Source organism: Peromyscus leucopus, chromosome 2 (assembly GCF_004664715.2).
Source record: "Peromyscus leucopus breed LL Stock chromosome 2, UCI_PerLeu_2.1, whole genome shotgun sequence".
In the NCBI taxonomy this organism is placed as follows: Eukaryota; Metazoa; Chordata; class Mammalia; order Rodentia; family Cricetidae; genus Peromyscus; species Peromyscus leucopus.
Window position 1 is genome coordinate 63,679,190 of NC_051064.1, and position 17,287 is coordinate 63,696,476.

General features: G+C 49.6%; 1 protein-coding gene and 1 long non-coding RNA gene across 2 annotated transcripts; one reads left to right on the plus strand and one right to left on the minus strand.

Moving 5' to 3' along the window:
* Positions 1–6,089: 6,089 nt before the first annotated feature.
* LOC114702545 lies at positions 6,090–7,264 on the minus strand. Its single transcript, XR_003736006.2, has 2 exons — positions 6,599–7,264; positions 6,090–6,382 (listed from the first exon to the last, which is right to left on the minus strand). It is a non-coding gene; the product is annotated as an uncharacterized LOC114702545 (long non-coding RNA).
* Positions 7,265–7,354: 90 nt separating this feature from the next.
* On the plus strand, positions 7,355–12,454 carry C2H9orf152 (chromosome 2 C9orf152 homolog). Its single transcript, XM_028883011.2, has 2 exons — positions 7,355–7,859; positions 11,151–12,454. The coding sequence occupies exons 1-2, from the start codon at positions 7,661–7,663 to the stop codon at positions 11,675–11,677; spliced, it is 726 nt and encodes a 241-aa protein (XP_028738844.1). The 5' UTR covers positions 7,355–7,660; the 3' UTR covers positions 11,678–12,454.
* The last annotated feature ends 4,833 nt before the right edge of the window (positions 12,455–17,287 follow it).

The following is a 17,287-nucleotide window of genomic DNA, read 5'->3' on the forward strand; positions in this document are numbered from 1 at the left end:
CCCACTCTGCAGACCAGGCTGGCCTCGATCTCATCCAACTGCTTCTGCCTCCCAAGTGCTGGGATTAAAAGCATATACCATCACTACACCAGCTTCTGTGAAACTTTTGAAAAACACATTTCCCAGACTTCCTTGCAACTAAGGACACCTACTTTGACCAATAAAACACACGTTGATAAAATTTTGTGGGCCCAGAGACAGGATGCAGGGACCTGCTTTATGGGTGTGGCTCATGGCAGAGGTTACATATGGTTAATGGGCCAGGAGTTGCCCTGGAAGTTTCTTAATTTAACAATGGTTTCTCTGTTTAGTGCTCTGCTCAGCAATAACAGTATCTTTATTGGAATCTTCTAGGTGTCCTAGAACCTCAATGCTCAATGAAATCTACCCTGCTTACTTGCTCAACTCCAGCTGCTCCCTGTCTTTGGGGACTGCTTTTCCTCAGGCACAGAGCAGTGAGGCAGCCCCCTCCCCCCCCCTGAGGCACATTACTGAAGCAGGGCAGGTGAACTACAAGCCCACCTCAAATGGTTAAGCCGCAGTCTTAACCCTGACATTCTATCTCATCTAGAAGCTGAGAAGTGAAGCTAGCAAGGAGGGAGGTGTGTGTGCTGCAGAGTCCGTGGTAAGGAATGTTCTGGAATACAGAGAATGGCACATACCAAAGTTCTCAGGAGAAGAAGAGACACCAGGGCCATTCAGATCATCATTCACAATACCCAAATGATGATAACAAGCCAGTGTCCACCACTTCATGAATGGATAAATGAAATGCAGTGTGCCCACACAATAGACTATTATTTCATTTTTTAAAGGTATGATGCTGTGAATATGCTTAACACTTTTGAAATATACATGTCCTAGCTAGGTTTATGTCAACTTGACACAAGCTAAAGTCATCTGAGGGGAGGGAATCTTAATTAGGGAAATGCCTCCATATGATCCAATTGTAGGGCATTTTCTTAATTAGTGATTGATGGCGGAGGGTCCAGCCCTTTGTGGGTGGTGCCATCCCTGGGCTGGTGGTCCTGGTTCTGCAAGAAAGCAGACTGAGCAAGCCATGGAGAAGAAAACACTGAGTAGCATTTTCCACGGCCTCTGCATCAGCTCCTGCCTCCAGATTCCAGCCCTGCTTTATAGTTCCTGTCCCGGCTTCCTTCAGTGTTAGACTATGATGTCAAAGTGAAAGCTAAATAACCCCTTTTCTCCCCAACTTGCTTTTGTTCACAGTGTTTCATCGCAGTGATGGGAATTCTAAGACAACATACTATAAAACAATTAATATTATTCGTACATCGCAGGTGCAATAGAGTTTAAACACACAGTACATACACATGTTCTATAGAGTTTAAACACACAGGAAAAGAAGATGAAAGAACGGACCATGCAATCCTGATGACCTGAGTTCCATCCCCACAACCCATGTTAAAAAGCCAGAGTCAGCAGCGTGCATCTGTAATCCTAGCATGCCTGTGTTGAGATGTGCAAGTGTTACATCTCTGGAGGGAAAGGTATCCTGACTTGTCAGGAAGTCAGGCTATACCTACAGCTGTGAGGAGAAAGGTATCCTGACTTGTCAGGAAGCCAGGCTATACCTACAGCTGTGAGGAGAAAGGTATCCTGACTTGACAGGAAGCCAGGCTATACCTGTGGCTGGGGTCCAGTGGAGGATGGTCTCCCCACAGGATGTGGCAATGCTGCTCCTCTCCAAGAGAGAGCCGTTATAGCTGAGTTCTGCTCAGTTCCCGAGGGAGTTGCCCAGCAGAGAGTCTGCTCCATGCTGGTGAAAGAAGATCTTCACTCAAAACTCTTTTAAGAGATGTGTTTGAGAAGGATGAATCCAGGAGAGTGGCTGCCTCTGCCATGGTGGAGGAGGGCAGCTGCCAACTGGACAGGTACAGGGGCTTATACAGGGCTTCTTAGGGGTGGAGTTGTTCCAGGGAGAAGATTTTCAAGGAGAGAATTGGGCAGATTTCGATACCTTAAAGCCAAGACAAGCTCAGAATGGCTGGATTTCGTGCTCAGGGATGGGTTGGTTCTCTTCTCAGGGATTGGTTGTTTTCATGTTCAGTTGGTCAGGGGCAGATTTGGCTCTGGTTTTAGGGCCAAAGTATATTTCTTTCACTGGCCCTTTTCAGCCTTTTGGCTCTAGTTTCAGAGCTCTAGTTTCTTTCACAGGCTCTAGTTTCAGAGCCAGGGTGGGTTTCTTTGGCTGCCCCTTTTACCCTACAAGATGGGAATCAGAGACAGGAGAACTACCTGGCTGGGAGCTTGGCCAGCTAGCCTAGAGTACAGCAAGATGGCAGAAACAGCCAGAGCGGCCCTCAGGAAAACACAAGGCAGAAGAGAACCAATTCTGGAGAACCTGTCATCTGGCCTCCACATGTGTACTCTGTCATACACACACACACACACACACACACACACACACACACACACACACACTTAAATCTTTTGATGAAAATAGTAAAACTTTTGCACATTTCCCCACACCTGTTTGCTTGTGAACGCAGAGTGACTGACGCATACCTGATCCACTAGTCTGAGCTCAGGTACGCAGCCCTTGTCTTCACACAGCTGCTCAGCCCTCTCCTCACGGCAGAGGCAGGTGTCTTATTCTGGGAGGCTGAGAACTAGTCGTTTATGAGGTTGTCGGCTGTGACACACTTCTTGACACCCGAGTCTTTCCATATCACCGCGGCACTCCTGAGGACACTGCCTCTTACCACAGAGACGCACAAATCACAGCCCATCAGAGGAGAGGCCACCTCCTCACTGGAACCGGGAGCCAGGGAGACCTCCCTTCCCTCGTGATCCAGCCCCTTGTGATTCTCTATGGCTACCGCACTGTACTGTAGGGATGGGATCATACCAGATAAAAATTGCTGTAGGGAGAGGAAAAGCTATGACCAGAGTACTGAGTTTCCCTGAAGTCTCTATCGGAAGGAGAACATCGGAGCTGAAGTCCTTCTGTGGGGCAAGGTCCATCCCCCACGCCCACAGAACACCTGGATGTCCATCACATCAGCTGCCCTAAGGGCTTCCTCTTCATGTCTTCAGACCTCCACCCACTAAGGCTGACCTTTCTGTGACAGACAGCCATGACAATCAATCTCTCCAGAGCAGGACCCCAGCAGTAAGTGACATCAGTGCCAGGGACACCTCAGTGAACAGCTGTAGCTGAATTCCTTTCCGCCGTGTGGTCCTGAGTCCTGGGAGTAGGGGGGGACTGTGCCTAATTCCCTTCACTATAGACACCAATGAGGGCTATGGAAGTGGGGAGGGGTGGCCCTCTCAGAAGCAGCCTGGCTAACCTGACTTCACAGTCATCTTGGACAAGCAGTCCATCACAGGTGCGGTGGTGTTAAACACACAGAGGAAACGATGTTTACTCAAATAGCCTATCACCTCATTCCTCCGCCCGGCCTGACACCCCAGCTGGGACCGTGATTTCCTGATCTGTTGGGGGGGCTGCTGGGACAAGGATGGGCCCCCTGCTGCGACAGCAGTCCTGCCATTTCTCTGCCTCATCCCAGCCTGTCATTTATTTCTAAAGACTCCCTGAGATGGCATATGGTTGCCCTTTGTTTCATACACACAACAGGGAAAAGGAAGTTTATTCAGTGAGGGGTAGTGTGACAATTACAAAATTATCTACGGGGAAGAATAGCTACATTCTTGCCTTATATCTAATGCTTTAATACTACAATAAATTGCAGGTAAGGTAAAGATGTGGATGGTAAGAGAAAGACAGGGCGAAGCTGGGACCAGTGGCCAACGACTGCTACCCCAGCACTAGGAAGGTGGAGGCCAGAGGACCAGGGCTTCAAGCCAGCCTTGGCTGCCTACCAAGTTTGAGGCTAGCCTGGGCTACGAGAAATCATACTATGAAAAAACGAAAACAGAATAAATGAAGCTCTCTCTCCTACCACGTGTCCTCTAACGAGAGGCTCGGGCAGCCGGAACACAGGGCAGCTGCCTCTCCAGGGCAGCAGGTGGGATGGGGAGAGACAGTGCAGGGGCTCCTCCATCCTGTCTTCTTGCTATGGCCATTTCAGGTTTGACCAGACTCTTATCTCCCATAAGCAGAATCCCGGGGAGAATTACCTCACTCTCTTCTAGGAACCAAAGGTCGGGATGTCCTAGCTCATTTTCTTAGTTTCTGTCACAAGTGCTTGCTCCAAACTGCTTACTTCTACGGGGCTCCCCTACAGCTGCTGCCTGAGCGAGATGCCACGATGTGGTTTCTGCTTAAAAAAAAGACCCATGTTCTGGACACTGGAGGCTACACCCAGACACTTGAATGTGGTCCCAGCAGCTGGAATAAAGACTTTTAATCGGCTATGGTAGACATCTCTGTTGAGCACCCTGTAACACTGTAGAAGTGTAGACGTGTACAAGTGTCCTGCTGCTCCTCTAGACTGATGGACTCAGAATGCTCAAGGGAAGCACTCAGCAGTGGGGCTTTAACTGTGTCACCAGGAAGATAACCATTATCCACGAGGGAGGCTCGGACATTCTGTCCTCCCCATCTTACGTCACTTGTTACAGACTGAATGCTTTAATGCATGGCCTCCAGCTTAGGACCCTGTCTTAAGGGGTTATGAAGTCTTCGGGCGTTGGCCATTAGTAGGGTTGGAGATGGTTATTGGAGACTATACCTATTGTCTTAATTAGGGTTTCTATTGCCGTGAAGAGGTACCAAAACTTTATAAGGAAAAAATTAATGGGGTGGCTTACATTTTCAGAGGTTCAATCCATTATTATCGTGGTGGGACACATGGCAGGCATGGTGCTGGAGAGGGAGCTGAGAGTTCTCCATCTTGCACAGGCAACAGGAAATGGTCTGAGACATTGGGCATGGCTTGAGCCTATGTGAGACTGCAAAGCCCGCCTCCACAGTGACAAACTTCCTCCAACAAGACCACACCTACTCCAACAAGGCCACACCTCTTAATACTGCCACTCCCTTTCAGGGGCATTTTCTTTCACCCACCTTTGGTTCCCATCACTCTCTGCTTCCTAATGGGCCTTAATATGAACAATGTTTACCACGAGCTTCCCACCACAGAAGAGAAAGAAGACCCAGGATAGGAGAGGAGGAGGAGGAAGAAAATAGGACTTCTCCATGTGCCAAATCTGAACACGGACATGCTAATGGGAAACCAACAAGAAAACGAGCCAAGCGTGGCCATGTGCCTATAACCCTAGCACTCAGGGTGAAGATGGGGTCTGAAGCAGGGGGATGGCCATGAATTCAGGGCCAGTCTGGGCTACAAAGTGAAACTGTCTCAAAAATTGAAAAACAAGACAAAAAAGGAAGGAAAGGAAGAGATGAAGGGAAAGAGGAAGGGAGGAAAGGAAGAAGGGAGAGGGAGGGAGGGAGAGAGGGAGGGAGGAGGGAGGGAGGGAGGGAGAGAGGGGAAGAGGCAAGCTGAGGAGATGGCTCAGGCGGTTCAGTGCTTGATTATTCAGCATGAGGACTTGAACACAGATCCCCAGCCTCACATAAAGGGAAGGCTGGGAGACATGAGTCTGTGAGCCCACTGCTGTGAGCACAGAAACCTGCAGATCCCGGGAGCTCAGTGGCCAGCCAGCCTAGAAAAATGGATGCACTCCAAGGTCATCAGGAATCTCTGTCTCAAAAACAGTGTGGAGAGTGATAGAGGGCAGCTGCCATCAACCTCGGACTCCCATGCACACATGCACACACATGTGCATCCATACACATGTGCACATGTAACTCATGAACGGAAGAAAGGGAGGGAGGGAGAAGTCACTTCAGGGTCAGTTCTTGATTCTGTATATTCCTAACAATGGAGCTTTTCCAGGAATAAACTATCGTTTTCACAAACAATGGCATTTTCAGGTGAGATTTCCCCAACAAGCATCTGATTCCCTCCTGCTGCCAGAAAGGGTCAGAGACACCCCAACTATAACACCTAATACAAATCCCCCAGCCCCCACCCTCACTGTCATCTCCTCTCTCCTTTCTGAATGGAACTGTCACAGTCTATCTGGCATGTGCTAAATCGTATCCCCTCAACTCCAGTTCACTTGCTGAAATCCTAAATCCGGAGCCTACAATGTGCCCTACTTGGAAGCACGTTTATTGCCAATTTAATTTAGTTGACTTAAGATAAGGTTATTAGGCTAAGCACTACTCCAATGACAGGCGTCCTTTTAGAAGTGGGAAATGTCAACAGAGACATACATGAGAACATCACAAGGAGACAAAGGTGAAGCGATTCCTTCATAAAATATAGATCACCGAGTAGCGAGAGCAAGCCACAGATGCTAGGCAAGGTGTGTAGAGCAGACGGTCCGACACAGTCCCCAGAAGTACCGTCTCGGCTCACACTTGATCTTGGACTCCTGGTCGCTGTGAAACAACCAGAACAATGTCTGTTGTGTAAGCCAGCCAGTTTGCGGGCTTTCGTAAGAGCAGCCCCAGCGAACTAATTACACTACCCAGTGAAGGAAGGTTTATGCCCCCTCCCCCCCGCCCCCCGCCCCGTCTCCTCACCCATTGCTCTGCCAGAGTGCTGGGCAGGTGGCCAGTAGTAAGTGTTGTGTTAGAAGAAAGAAAAGGACTTACTTGAGCAAGCAGAGCCAGGGCAGGGCAAGGCTAGCCTTAGAAGAGGCAGTGTCTGCCATCCAAAGACATGGCAGGGCCGGCCAACAGGGGGTGAGGGTACCCATGGCTGGAGGCAAGATAAACACCCACTTATTGTTTAGTTGGAAAAGGCCGAGACCACAGAGGCCGCTCAAATGTCAAAGAGGTGGGGCTGGCGGGAAGCCATCGATCGCCTGGACTCTGTCCCCATGGCAGACTTGGTGGCTGAGTTTTTTACCCGGGAGGTGTGTCGGGGGAGGGGGCGGGCTGCATGGAGGCCTCGGGGTGATTCTGGACACGCCGGGAGTCCCAGCTTTTAAGGCTGCTGAAGGTGTTTCTCTTTGTGAAGGTTGCTCATTAAACCAGCGGGGTTCTGATGACCTGCTAAGTCAAGTTCAAAACATGTGTGCTGAGCGGGCGCCTGGCACTCCTCAGCCCAGCTCGGCTCTGCCAGGAAACTGGAATCTCGCTGTAGCTCTTGGAACTGCATTCTAAACTTGACCATCACCAGGCGAAGCAGCCGGAGTAAAAGCTGCTTGGGCTGCCGGAAAGATCCCAGGAGCTCTGCTAGCCTTTCCCTTCAGCGCCCGCTCCTACCCTCTACTCCTTCCTCACCTCCTCCTACCCTCTACTCCTTCCTCACCTCCTCCCACCCTCTACTCCTTCCTCACCTCCTCCCACCCTCTACTCCTTCCTCACCTCCTCCTACCCTCTACTCCTTCCTCACCTCCTCCTACCCACCCCACTTCCTCACTCCCTACCCTCACCTCTCTTTCCTCTTAGCTCCTGTTACTTCACTCTCTTCCTTCTCCCTCTGCTCCCCCTTTCTTGGCCCCTCCCCACATCTCCCTCTTTAGTTAAGAACTAACCTTTGCTGCTTCTCATTCCTCCTATTCCCACCTCCCCGTTCCGGTCCCTTCAATTTCTCCCTCCCGCTCCCCTCATCTTTCCAGCTTCTCTCCTCCCCCCCCTGCCCCCCACCCTCTCCCCTTCTTCCCCCTCCCCTCCCTCTGCCTCAGCCCTCAGTGTTTGCTTTTCTCCCGGATGCGGATGAAAGGGCTGGCCTGCCCGTGCCCTGCCCTACCCAACTTCTTGGAGCTGGGGGCCTGCTTAATGGCTGAGGGTTCCGGGACTCAGGCGTCAGGTCAAGGGCCTCCTATCAACATCCAGTTCCTTCGCGCCCAGTATGAAGGTCTGAGGAGACAGCAGAGGACCCAGGCCCACCTGATGGTGTTTCCTAAAGGTAGGGCTGGGCAGGTTCTGGAGAGAGGGCCCTTCTGTGGGTGGAACAGATGACCGAAAGTCCAAGGAGAGCAGGGCCATGGCTGGGCCAGTCTCCCAAAGAGGAAGAGAAGGGCTGCTGTTGACCCAGTCAGAACTGAGCCGTGGAGGCTAGATCAGGGTGCCTCTGCCCAGTCTGTCCCTTGGCCAAGAAATAGAGGCCTCTGCCAGGTATTTGGCCAGTGGCCACTGTTCCTGGTCTCTGTGCCTATTTCTCCTTGGTCTGATCTGGCCAGACCGGTTAGGTGAGTGGGCTTGGCCCCCTGCTAGGCTATGTGGGGGGTGGATTCACATGCAAAACTGAGAGAATGGCCTTGGAGAAGATGCTACTTCCATTATCTGGAAACTGACAGGGCCTGAACTCGGGGCTCAGGGAGACAGAGTTCTACATACTGCAGTGATAGGTACCACATCATAGAATGGAGTGATTACATACATAGCCTTGGAACAAAGCCTGGGTTTACGGTCCCCATCCCCCTAGAGACCCAATCAAATCAAAACAGATGTAAAGCTGAAACGCGGGGAAGGAGAGAAGGCTCAGTGGTTAAGAGCACGTGTTGCTCTTGCAGAAGACTGGGATCCATTACAGCACCCACACGGTGGCTCAAGACCATCTGTCACTCCAGTTCCAGGGGATGTAACCTCCTTTTCTGATCTCCACAGGCACCGGGCATGCGTGTGGTTCAGCATAGGTACATGCAGGCAAAACACTTATACACATAAAATAAAATTAATCTGTAAAAGCTTTTTTAAAAGAAAGGAAAAACATAGTATGAAACTTCTGTGTTCTTGAATATTCTCTTTTGCATATTGAAGATCAAAGGCAGACCCTAGTCTAAACTATTTGTGGGGAGGGGCTGCAGCAGAAGATGTCATTATATGGTTTGGGGCCACGGGCATCTCCCCTCTCCCTCCCTCTGGACCCTTTTCTTCCTTTGTGTGTATGTGCTCGTGTGTGTGTGTGTGTGTGTGTGTGTGTGTGTGTGTGTGTGTGTGTGTGTGTGTTATGAGTATGTGTGTGTAATGTGTGTGTGTATGGTGTGTCTATCTGTGTGTGTGTCTCTTTCTCTTTGTCCTGTACGGACCACACACTGGAACTGAAAGTTAAGAGGTCCTGCTATGAAGACCTGACTGTCTGTCTCTGTGGCCACCCCCCACCTCCAGGACCCCCTCTTGGTAGATGAGAGAGGATTCTGGTTTCCTGTGTTTCCCAGTCCCTCCCCATCTTTCCTCATCCTCTAGTTCCTGCAGAGCATCTGAGTACCATGAAGGCTGGTGTGCCTGCCATGCTGAAAGCTAGTACAGTTCTAAGTGTGAGCAGCTCACCCTCGTCTCTGGGGTCACGTGTGAGACTGCACCTGTGTGCGGAATGACTGCATCTGCTCTTCTAGTTCTTCTGGTAGTTTTGGATTTATCAAACTGGGGCTCAGAGGGGCTTCCCAATGACATCATTCCCCCAGGACCATCCACCCACTGTGCATTGTTAGCAATGGGGCCTGTTCGGAGAAGAAACAGGCGCTTCCAGGTGCTTCTCAGAAGTGTCCGTGGACTCTCTCCTGCTTTGGTTGACAAAACCATTTCTAGAAGTGTAGGACACAGACCCCATAAGCTAAGAAAAGTATTCTTCTGTGAGGTGTGTGTACGAATTCAAATGGGAGTATGTTAATCAGCTGTCCGTCGTGTGACAGAACATCAGACGGAATAAACTAGCAGGTCTGTTTTGGCTCGTGGTTCCAGAGGTTCCATCCCAGGGCCACTTGGTCATATCGTTTTAGATCTTTGTCACATCGCAGTAGAACCATGTGGCGGTGGACAGTGCTCTCCTCATGGTAGCCAGGAGGCAGAAAGGAGGGAAGATACTCGTGTCTGGTACCCCTGGAAGGCATGTCCCTGTGAGCCAGCCTCCACTGAGCAGGCACCTGGCAAAGCTTCCACAATCTCTGGATGACGTCGAAGCTGGGACCAAGCCTACAAAGTGGACTCTTGGGATACTTAAGATCTAAATCACAGCAGAGTGTGTGTGTGTGTGTGTGTGTGTGTGTGTGTGTGTGTGTGTGTGTTATGTGTATATGTGGTATTTTATCCTTGTCATTTTTAAATACTAATTCTCACTTCTTCCTGGAGTTCACACACTCGCATTGAAATTTTTACTTCATTTATGCTTGAGTTTTTCCATAAAATTGGTTAGCAAATGAATTATTTTCATTGAAAAAAATATTTTCGTACTGTATGTTCTGATCATGCTTTTCTTCTCCCTCAGCTCCTCCCGGGTGCTCCCCACCTCTCTCCCCACCTAACTTCAAGCCTCCACCTCTCTCTTTCTTTCTCTCTCTCTTTAAACAACAAACAAGAAAACACACATACAAAAAATAAATCAACAAAAACACAAAACTGGAAACCAAAATCCATAAACAAAAGACCAGTAAGACATAAAAAAAAAATGCCCAAACAAAGTAATATGAGACAAAAAGTCTACGTGATTACCATGGAGTTTGTTTACTCCTGGGCCTGCCCTAAAGTGTGGTTAATATACCCAGTAAGACTCGACTGGAGAAGACTAATTTTGCTATGTAGGTGGGGTACCACTTGTAGAGAGCTTCTTGGTTGGGCGTGGGAGCCTGTATCCACTTTCCTCCCTCAGTGCTGGGACCCTGTCTGGCTTGAACCTGTGCAGACCTGTGCATGCCACCACAGTCTCTGTGAGTGCGTATGTGCATCAGTCCTATTGATCTGGAGGATGCTGTGTCCTTGGAGTTAGCCATCTCCTCTGGCTCTTACAGCTCCCTGAGCCTTGAAAGGGCCCTGATGAAGACATCCCATTTAAGAACAGGTGCCAGCATCTGTCACTCTGCACATTTTCCAGGGAGCACCTGGACTTTTAACACACGTCTTTGCTTGTTGCCTTTCCTCGATATTAGAACCCATCTATAAGGTTGTGAGTATTCTCACTGCTATATTTGTGGAACCTCAAATAAAAAAAGGTCGTGGCTATAGCAAGTGCTTGATAAATATTTGTTGAGTTATGAATAATTATAATTATATGTTGGGGAAGAGTACATGTATGTGAAAAAGAGTACACACATGCCAGGTCATGTGTGTTTGCATGTGTGGGTACACATGTGCAATGTTCTGGTATCTGGCCCCTTTGGCATTCAGGATCCCCCTTCCTTTAATCTGAAACCTATGGGTTTCCCTCAAAGGGAGCTACCCAGAGACCTCCCAATGATGACCCTGCTGTGCCTTCTCTTCTCAGAAGGGGCCCTGCTTACTCCAGCTGAATCGATGACCAGTGCCGTTTGGATTAACAAGGAGAGAAAGAGCTCACTGTCCCCGGATGAGACTGACTCTGAGGTTGAGGGGACGTTGGAGGAAGTGGACAGAAGCTGCCATCAGGCTCCTGAGACTCCCTGGCACACATACCTAGAGATGCACCGCTTGGCTCAAACTCTCCCTCTGGAAGCCAGCCACCAAGGGAACCGCAAGGGCTCCCTTGCAGAGTCAGAACCGAGGCGCTCTCCAGAAGGAGATCCTGACGTGTTGGAAAACAATCACAAGACTCAGCAAGAAACCAAAATCCCAGAGGTGGCCCAGTGTCAAGGTCAGGAGGGCAGTATCCCACTACAGGCAGCAGGCTCCAGTTTACAAGCCAGCGTCCAGCATCTTCCTTCTACAAAGAACCGGCACAGGTCTGGAAAACCAGCTCACTATCCATTTCCCCAGAGGAAACATCCCAGGATCTCCCAAGCTGCCCGGAACCTGGGCTTATATGGCCCACCCTGAAGCTTTCTGCCCAGCCAGATGTCTCATCCTTGTGACCATCCATCAACTCAATCAAGGAAGGACACAGAGCTGCAACCAGACAGAGCCTTGAACAATGAGCAACAGTTGGACCACCCCGACTGCAGGAATCACGGGAAATAAACTTCTTAATGGGAAATAGTCTTTTCCTTCACAATCCAGGAGAACACCCATCAGACTGCTGACCGTTAAGATGAACGTGCTCTCTTTTCCACGCAGCCCGATTTTAGTCGTGTAGGGGAACGCTGCCAACAGTCCTAGATGCTTTTCCGTAGCTGGGACCAGTAGAACATTTGGTGGTCCCAGAAGTAAAGCAGGAACCTTGGCCAGAGGGATATTTTTTACAATGTCTGGAACGTTGTGCTTATAGGAGCTTTTTTTTTTTTCTTTCAATATTTTCTGATTCTTTCTATATTCTGGGAAGGTCTCTAAGAATTTAGAACATTTTTTTTCTAGTTGCTCTGTCTGGGGATTTAGATGATTCAGTTATTAGTAGTGATCACATCATTTCATCTTAAGCCTCCCAGACCGTGGTCATCCCTGGTGAAGAGGGTCAGATCCATTGCCCCTACCATCTCGTGTGTTCAAGGAGTCCTTGGGAAAGAATGCTTTCTCTCAGCTGTCACAGAGATGGTACATCCATGCTTCACTACAAATCTGTTTCCTGTCAGCCTTCCCTTCTATCATCTTTTTCCCATTCCTCCTACGCTTGTGTTCCCTTCCGTCAATTAACTTCATATTAAAATCCATCAACCACCAGCCAGGTGTGGTGGCAAATGCGTGCAATCCCAGCAACCGGGAGGAGGAGGCAAGACCGTCAAGAGTTCAAGCCTGTGTTATATGAGATCCTCCAACCAAACAAACAACAAACAAACAAAATAGCTGCCATGGTTGAAAAACATAGGCATCAGAGCTGAAGGGAGGGGGAGGGACCCCCCTGCTTGGAAAACAGGCATCTCCACAAACTACCTCCTTTGCAGCCTCACTCAGGTCCCTCCGGAAAGGTCTAGCATGCTTTGGAGTAAGAAGTCTATTAGAAGAGCTATTAGCGTGAACACCATGGACAGACAGACAGACAGGCAGTAACCGGTGGGGCTCTGAAGGGAGTGCAGGGCTGATATCTTGCAGGTCTCAGAGGAAGGGGCAGGTTTTACACAGGTCAGTCTTTCTCTGAGATTTGTGTGTTGCAGGGTGGGGGCAGGTATTCTGGAGTAGGAATGTGGGACTCTGAGGCTTTGGCGGGTTGGGAGGGAAGGACACATCTAGTTGAGATGTCCCCGTTATACAGATGTGGGATGTGTCACCATGGGTAGCCGTCTGGTATTCCAGTCTGGTGGGAGGATGTGCCACTACAGGTAGTCCTCTGGGGCCCCAGAAACTGACAGCCCAGTCAGTTGTTGAAGTGAGAACGGCACCTGTCATCCTCCTGAAATTTAGGCACCTGGGGAGTTTGACTACGGACTCATGGGCTCTGGGAGGGGCGTCGGTCTCCCTGCAGCAACAGGAATCCCAGAACCAACTGTGGAGACAAAGGGGGCTGTAGATGAGCATGCACAGCCAGGGCAGTGTTTGGTCCAAGAATCCGTGTTTCTTTCCTGGAGTCTCTACAGATTCACGATCCAGCTCAGTTTGAAAGGGGCTTCTCGGGGCCTGTGAGACTAGAGAAAGGAGAGGCTGCTGTGAGCAAGTGAGGCCGGATTAGCCCCAACCCAGAGTCCTGCTCCCTGGTATCCAATATGTGTTTTTTAAACAAAGCGAATCCTGCGTCCTGGAGTGTGTGTGAGGGTGGGATCACTCTTTCCTGGTCAATGTTTAGTGTTGGCACCTACGGCAGTTCCTCCCATACCAGATTCTCTCTCCATCCACATGCTTCCAGGCCCCCTGAAATCCACTGCATTTTAGGGAGTCACTGTTCTTCCTTTGGTGAACAATAAATAAGATATGGTTGCGTTTTTAATACTCTAATAAAAATCAAGGACACTTTCTGGAAAAAAAACAACATTCTTTTGCTTTTTAGTTTTTGTTTTGTTTTGTTTTGTTGCTTCCCAATTCACACGTAATTGTTCTCTGATGCTGATATTGTGTGTGTTCATGTACAAGTGTATGCACATGTGTGTGGAAACCCGAGGTCAACTTCAGATATTATTTGTCAAGAGTGGTCCCCTTTGGGGTTTTGGTAGCTTTTGTTGTTGTTTTGTGTGTACTTAAGTGTGTGTTGGTGTCAGCACGGCAGGTGTGCACCTGTGCACGTGCACTGTGACGAGAGGTGTGCCAGGTACCCTCACCTGTGTGAGGCACCCGCTGAGGAGGGTGCCAGGTGTCCTTTTCTAGCACTCTGCCTTACCCCCAGGGGACAGTGTCTCTTCCTGAACCTGGAGCTAGGCTGGCACCAGCAAGCACCAGCAATCTTTGTCTCCATCTCCCACAGTGCTGGAGTTACAGGTGTGAATGGCCATGACCAGCTTTTGACATGGGTGCCGAGGATTCAAACTTAGGCCCTCGTGTTTATACAGCAAGCTCTCTTAACCACTCAGCCATATCCCTAGCCCCTACCTTGTTTTTTGAGACAAGGTCTCTCCCTGAGGCCAATTTGATTAGATTGGCTGAAATCCCAGAGATCCTCCTCTCCCTGCCTCCCCATCACTGGGATTATAAGCAAGTGCTACGCTGCTCAGCTTCTTGTGTGAGTGCTAGAGATCTGAACTCCGGTCCTCATTGCTTGCACAGTGTTGGGAGCCAGGCTAATCCGAGGCTTTCTCAGAGGCCCAGATGGAAAGGACCAAGGGAATGCTAGTTCTGTATCCTTGCCCAGAGACTGTCTTGGCAAGGTCTGGTCTGGGGCTGGGACTGGGGCCTGAGCCTTGAAGGAGTGAAAGTTTCTGTTCCTGGGGAAGCTTGCTTTCTCCTCTGAAGGGCTGTGGTTATCAGTGCCAAGGCAGCTGTGTCTAAGGGGTCCTGTGTTCTCTTTGCTACACTGTCTCTGTTGATGTTGGCCCATTCTCCTCCTACAAATAGTGTATAAGATTCTGTGTGTGTGTGTGTGTGTGTGTGTGTGTGTGTGTGTGTGTGTGTGTGTGTGTTTCAAGACAAGATTTTTCTGCACAGCCCTGGCTGTTCCAGAACTCACTCAGTAGACCACACTGGCCTCAAACTCAGAGATCCACCTGTCTCTGCCTCCTGAGTGCTTGAATTAAAGGTGGACTTCTTTGTTTTTCGAGACAGGGTTTCTCTGTGTAGCTTTGCGCCTTTCCTGGAACTCGCTTTGTAGACCAGGCTGGCCTTGAACTCACAGAGATTCACCTGCCTCTGCCTCCTGAGTGCTGGGATTAAAGGCGTGCGCCACCACCGCTGGGCAAAGGCGAACTTAATAAACTTGCTTGGCATCAATCATCAGCTTATGCAAGACCTCCCAGTCCCAGTTATTGCTTTTTTTCTTCTCATCCCTGGTCCTCCCACTCAACACCTCACCATCCAGACCCCTATTCCCATGGGTCCAGCTCAGCACAGTAAGACTTTTGCCGACTGAGCTGTCTCCCCAGGCATTTTGTTTTTGTTTTAAATAAGTAACTACCCTCTGTATAGCTTTTAAATCTCCCTCATATTCCAAAGCACATCTAGCAACCAGTGCCCTGCTTACGAGGCAACGAAGAGCGTGCAGTATGTAGAGTTAGCAGTCTGGGTTTTAATCCAGCTGTTCTTGATGTAAGATTTGGGACCAGTCACTTCATCCTTCTTTTTGGCTTTCATCATCTGTGAAGTGAGGGAGACAATCCTGCCTTTGGAAGAACTGGGAATAGTGTATAGCGTTCCTAACATTCTCAATAAGAGAGATGGTTTCTATGTTTTACAGCTCCTTACATCTCTCCCCTATATCTCCCTCTCAGCATCCTCCTCCAATAAGCTTACCTCTGCTCTGATGATTGACGGTCTCTAGCCACACCTCCTAACCAGATTCAATCCGTTCTTCTAAATGTTGCTGTTCTTTTCCCCTGCAGCATTCATGGTGATGTCCTTGACCTCTTGTGCTTCCTTCCTCCTCCTCCTCCTCCTGTAGTTTGGGGGTCTCCCCATGGTCTACAAGCTCCTTCATATCTGAATCATCCTACTGTTCAAGCCCATAGAATATCTGTAGAGAGTACTCAGTAAAGGTCTTGTGACCTGTGAGCCTGGTGAATGAGTGAGAAAATGTGTGCCACACTCCCTTAATCCCTCCCACTTAGCCACCCCACCCTCCAATTCAAAGACTCTTCCAGACTTTGACTGTCTACTTTTTCTTATGTGTCCCCTGCCAGGGCAGCAGTAAGGTCCCAGTGGACATAAGGGCAACAGATGGTGACGTGTTTAGGAGCTGAAAAAATGGTGTGATCCAAACCAAAGGAGGGGCAGGCTCGAAGGCCACGCACCAGGGTTTGCTGAGGTAGCAAGCAACCCCAGATCTCAAAACAAAGGCTAGCTTTCACCACTGTGCACTGGGACTCTCCTCCATGGACAGTGTTATCCCCAGTCACAGGCCACCACCAACTCACTACTGGCTTCCCCAACCTGTGTAGCAGAAGGTGGTGAATTCAGTGATGTACGGGTTCATTAATCACTTTTGCTCACATTTCATTGTCCAAAGTCAGCCACACAGTTACCCCTACGTGCAGTAAGATAGTCATCCCACGTTTGGAGGGCATGAAGAATTGGAAATGTGACAGGAGATGTCAGGGCCAAAGTCTGGGCCCTACAAACAAACTCTGCCATGGGTCTTCAATAGGCCAATCAGGGGGAACAGTGGTGGCAGAAAGCGGGAAAAGGGGGGGGGGAGATTTATTGAATGTGGCCACATTAGGAGGAAGAACAGTGACTCCTCAGGTCCATCTTCAGGGGTCATAACACGTGGTTTACATTTAGAGGCAGGAGTTATGCATAGCTAAGCGGTTTCCATCTTTAACAAAGTATGGTCTGCCCATCGCTTTCTGGGCTCATGTGCCACCAAGACCTGCACAAGTTTGTTTTTGCCTGTAGCTGCCCAGACTGAGTCATCCCTGTGTATAAGTGAGCTGAGAATTGAGTGTTGGGAGACCGGTGGGGCTAGGCTGATCTTGGTGTTAGTCCCCTTCTTTCCCACAATGCTGCTTCAGCTAAGAACATTAGACCAGAAACGCATCATTCACACACTTGGGCTGTCAAACCTGCTCCAGGCAAAAGGCTCAGATTACCGCCTAGGCACTCTCTCTCTGTGTCTGTCTCTGTCTGTCTGTCTGTCTGTCTCTGTCTCTCTGTCTGTCTGTCTCTCTCTGTGTGTATGTCTCTGTCTCTGTCTCTCTGTCTCTGTCTCTCTGTCTCTCTGTCTCTCTCTCTCTCTCTCTCTTTCACACACACACACACACACACACACACACACACACACACACACACCACCCCCTTCGCTCATTCTGAGTTCTGAGTTTCTTTCCTGAGCAGGTCACGCTGGTCCCATAGTCTCCACTCAGCAGAAAGCTTTCCCGAGGTAGGAAACCACCAACTCTCATTGTAGACACTGCGTGAGGTGGGCAGTCTGCACTCAGGGGGATCCTTGCCTGCATGTCGTACTAACCACAGGCTTCCACC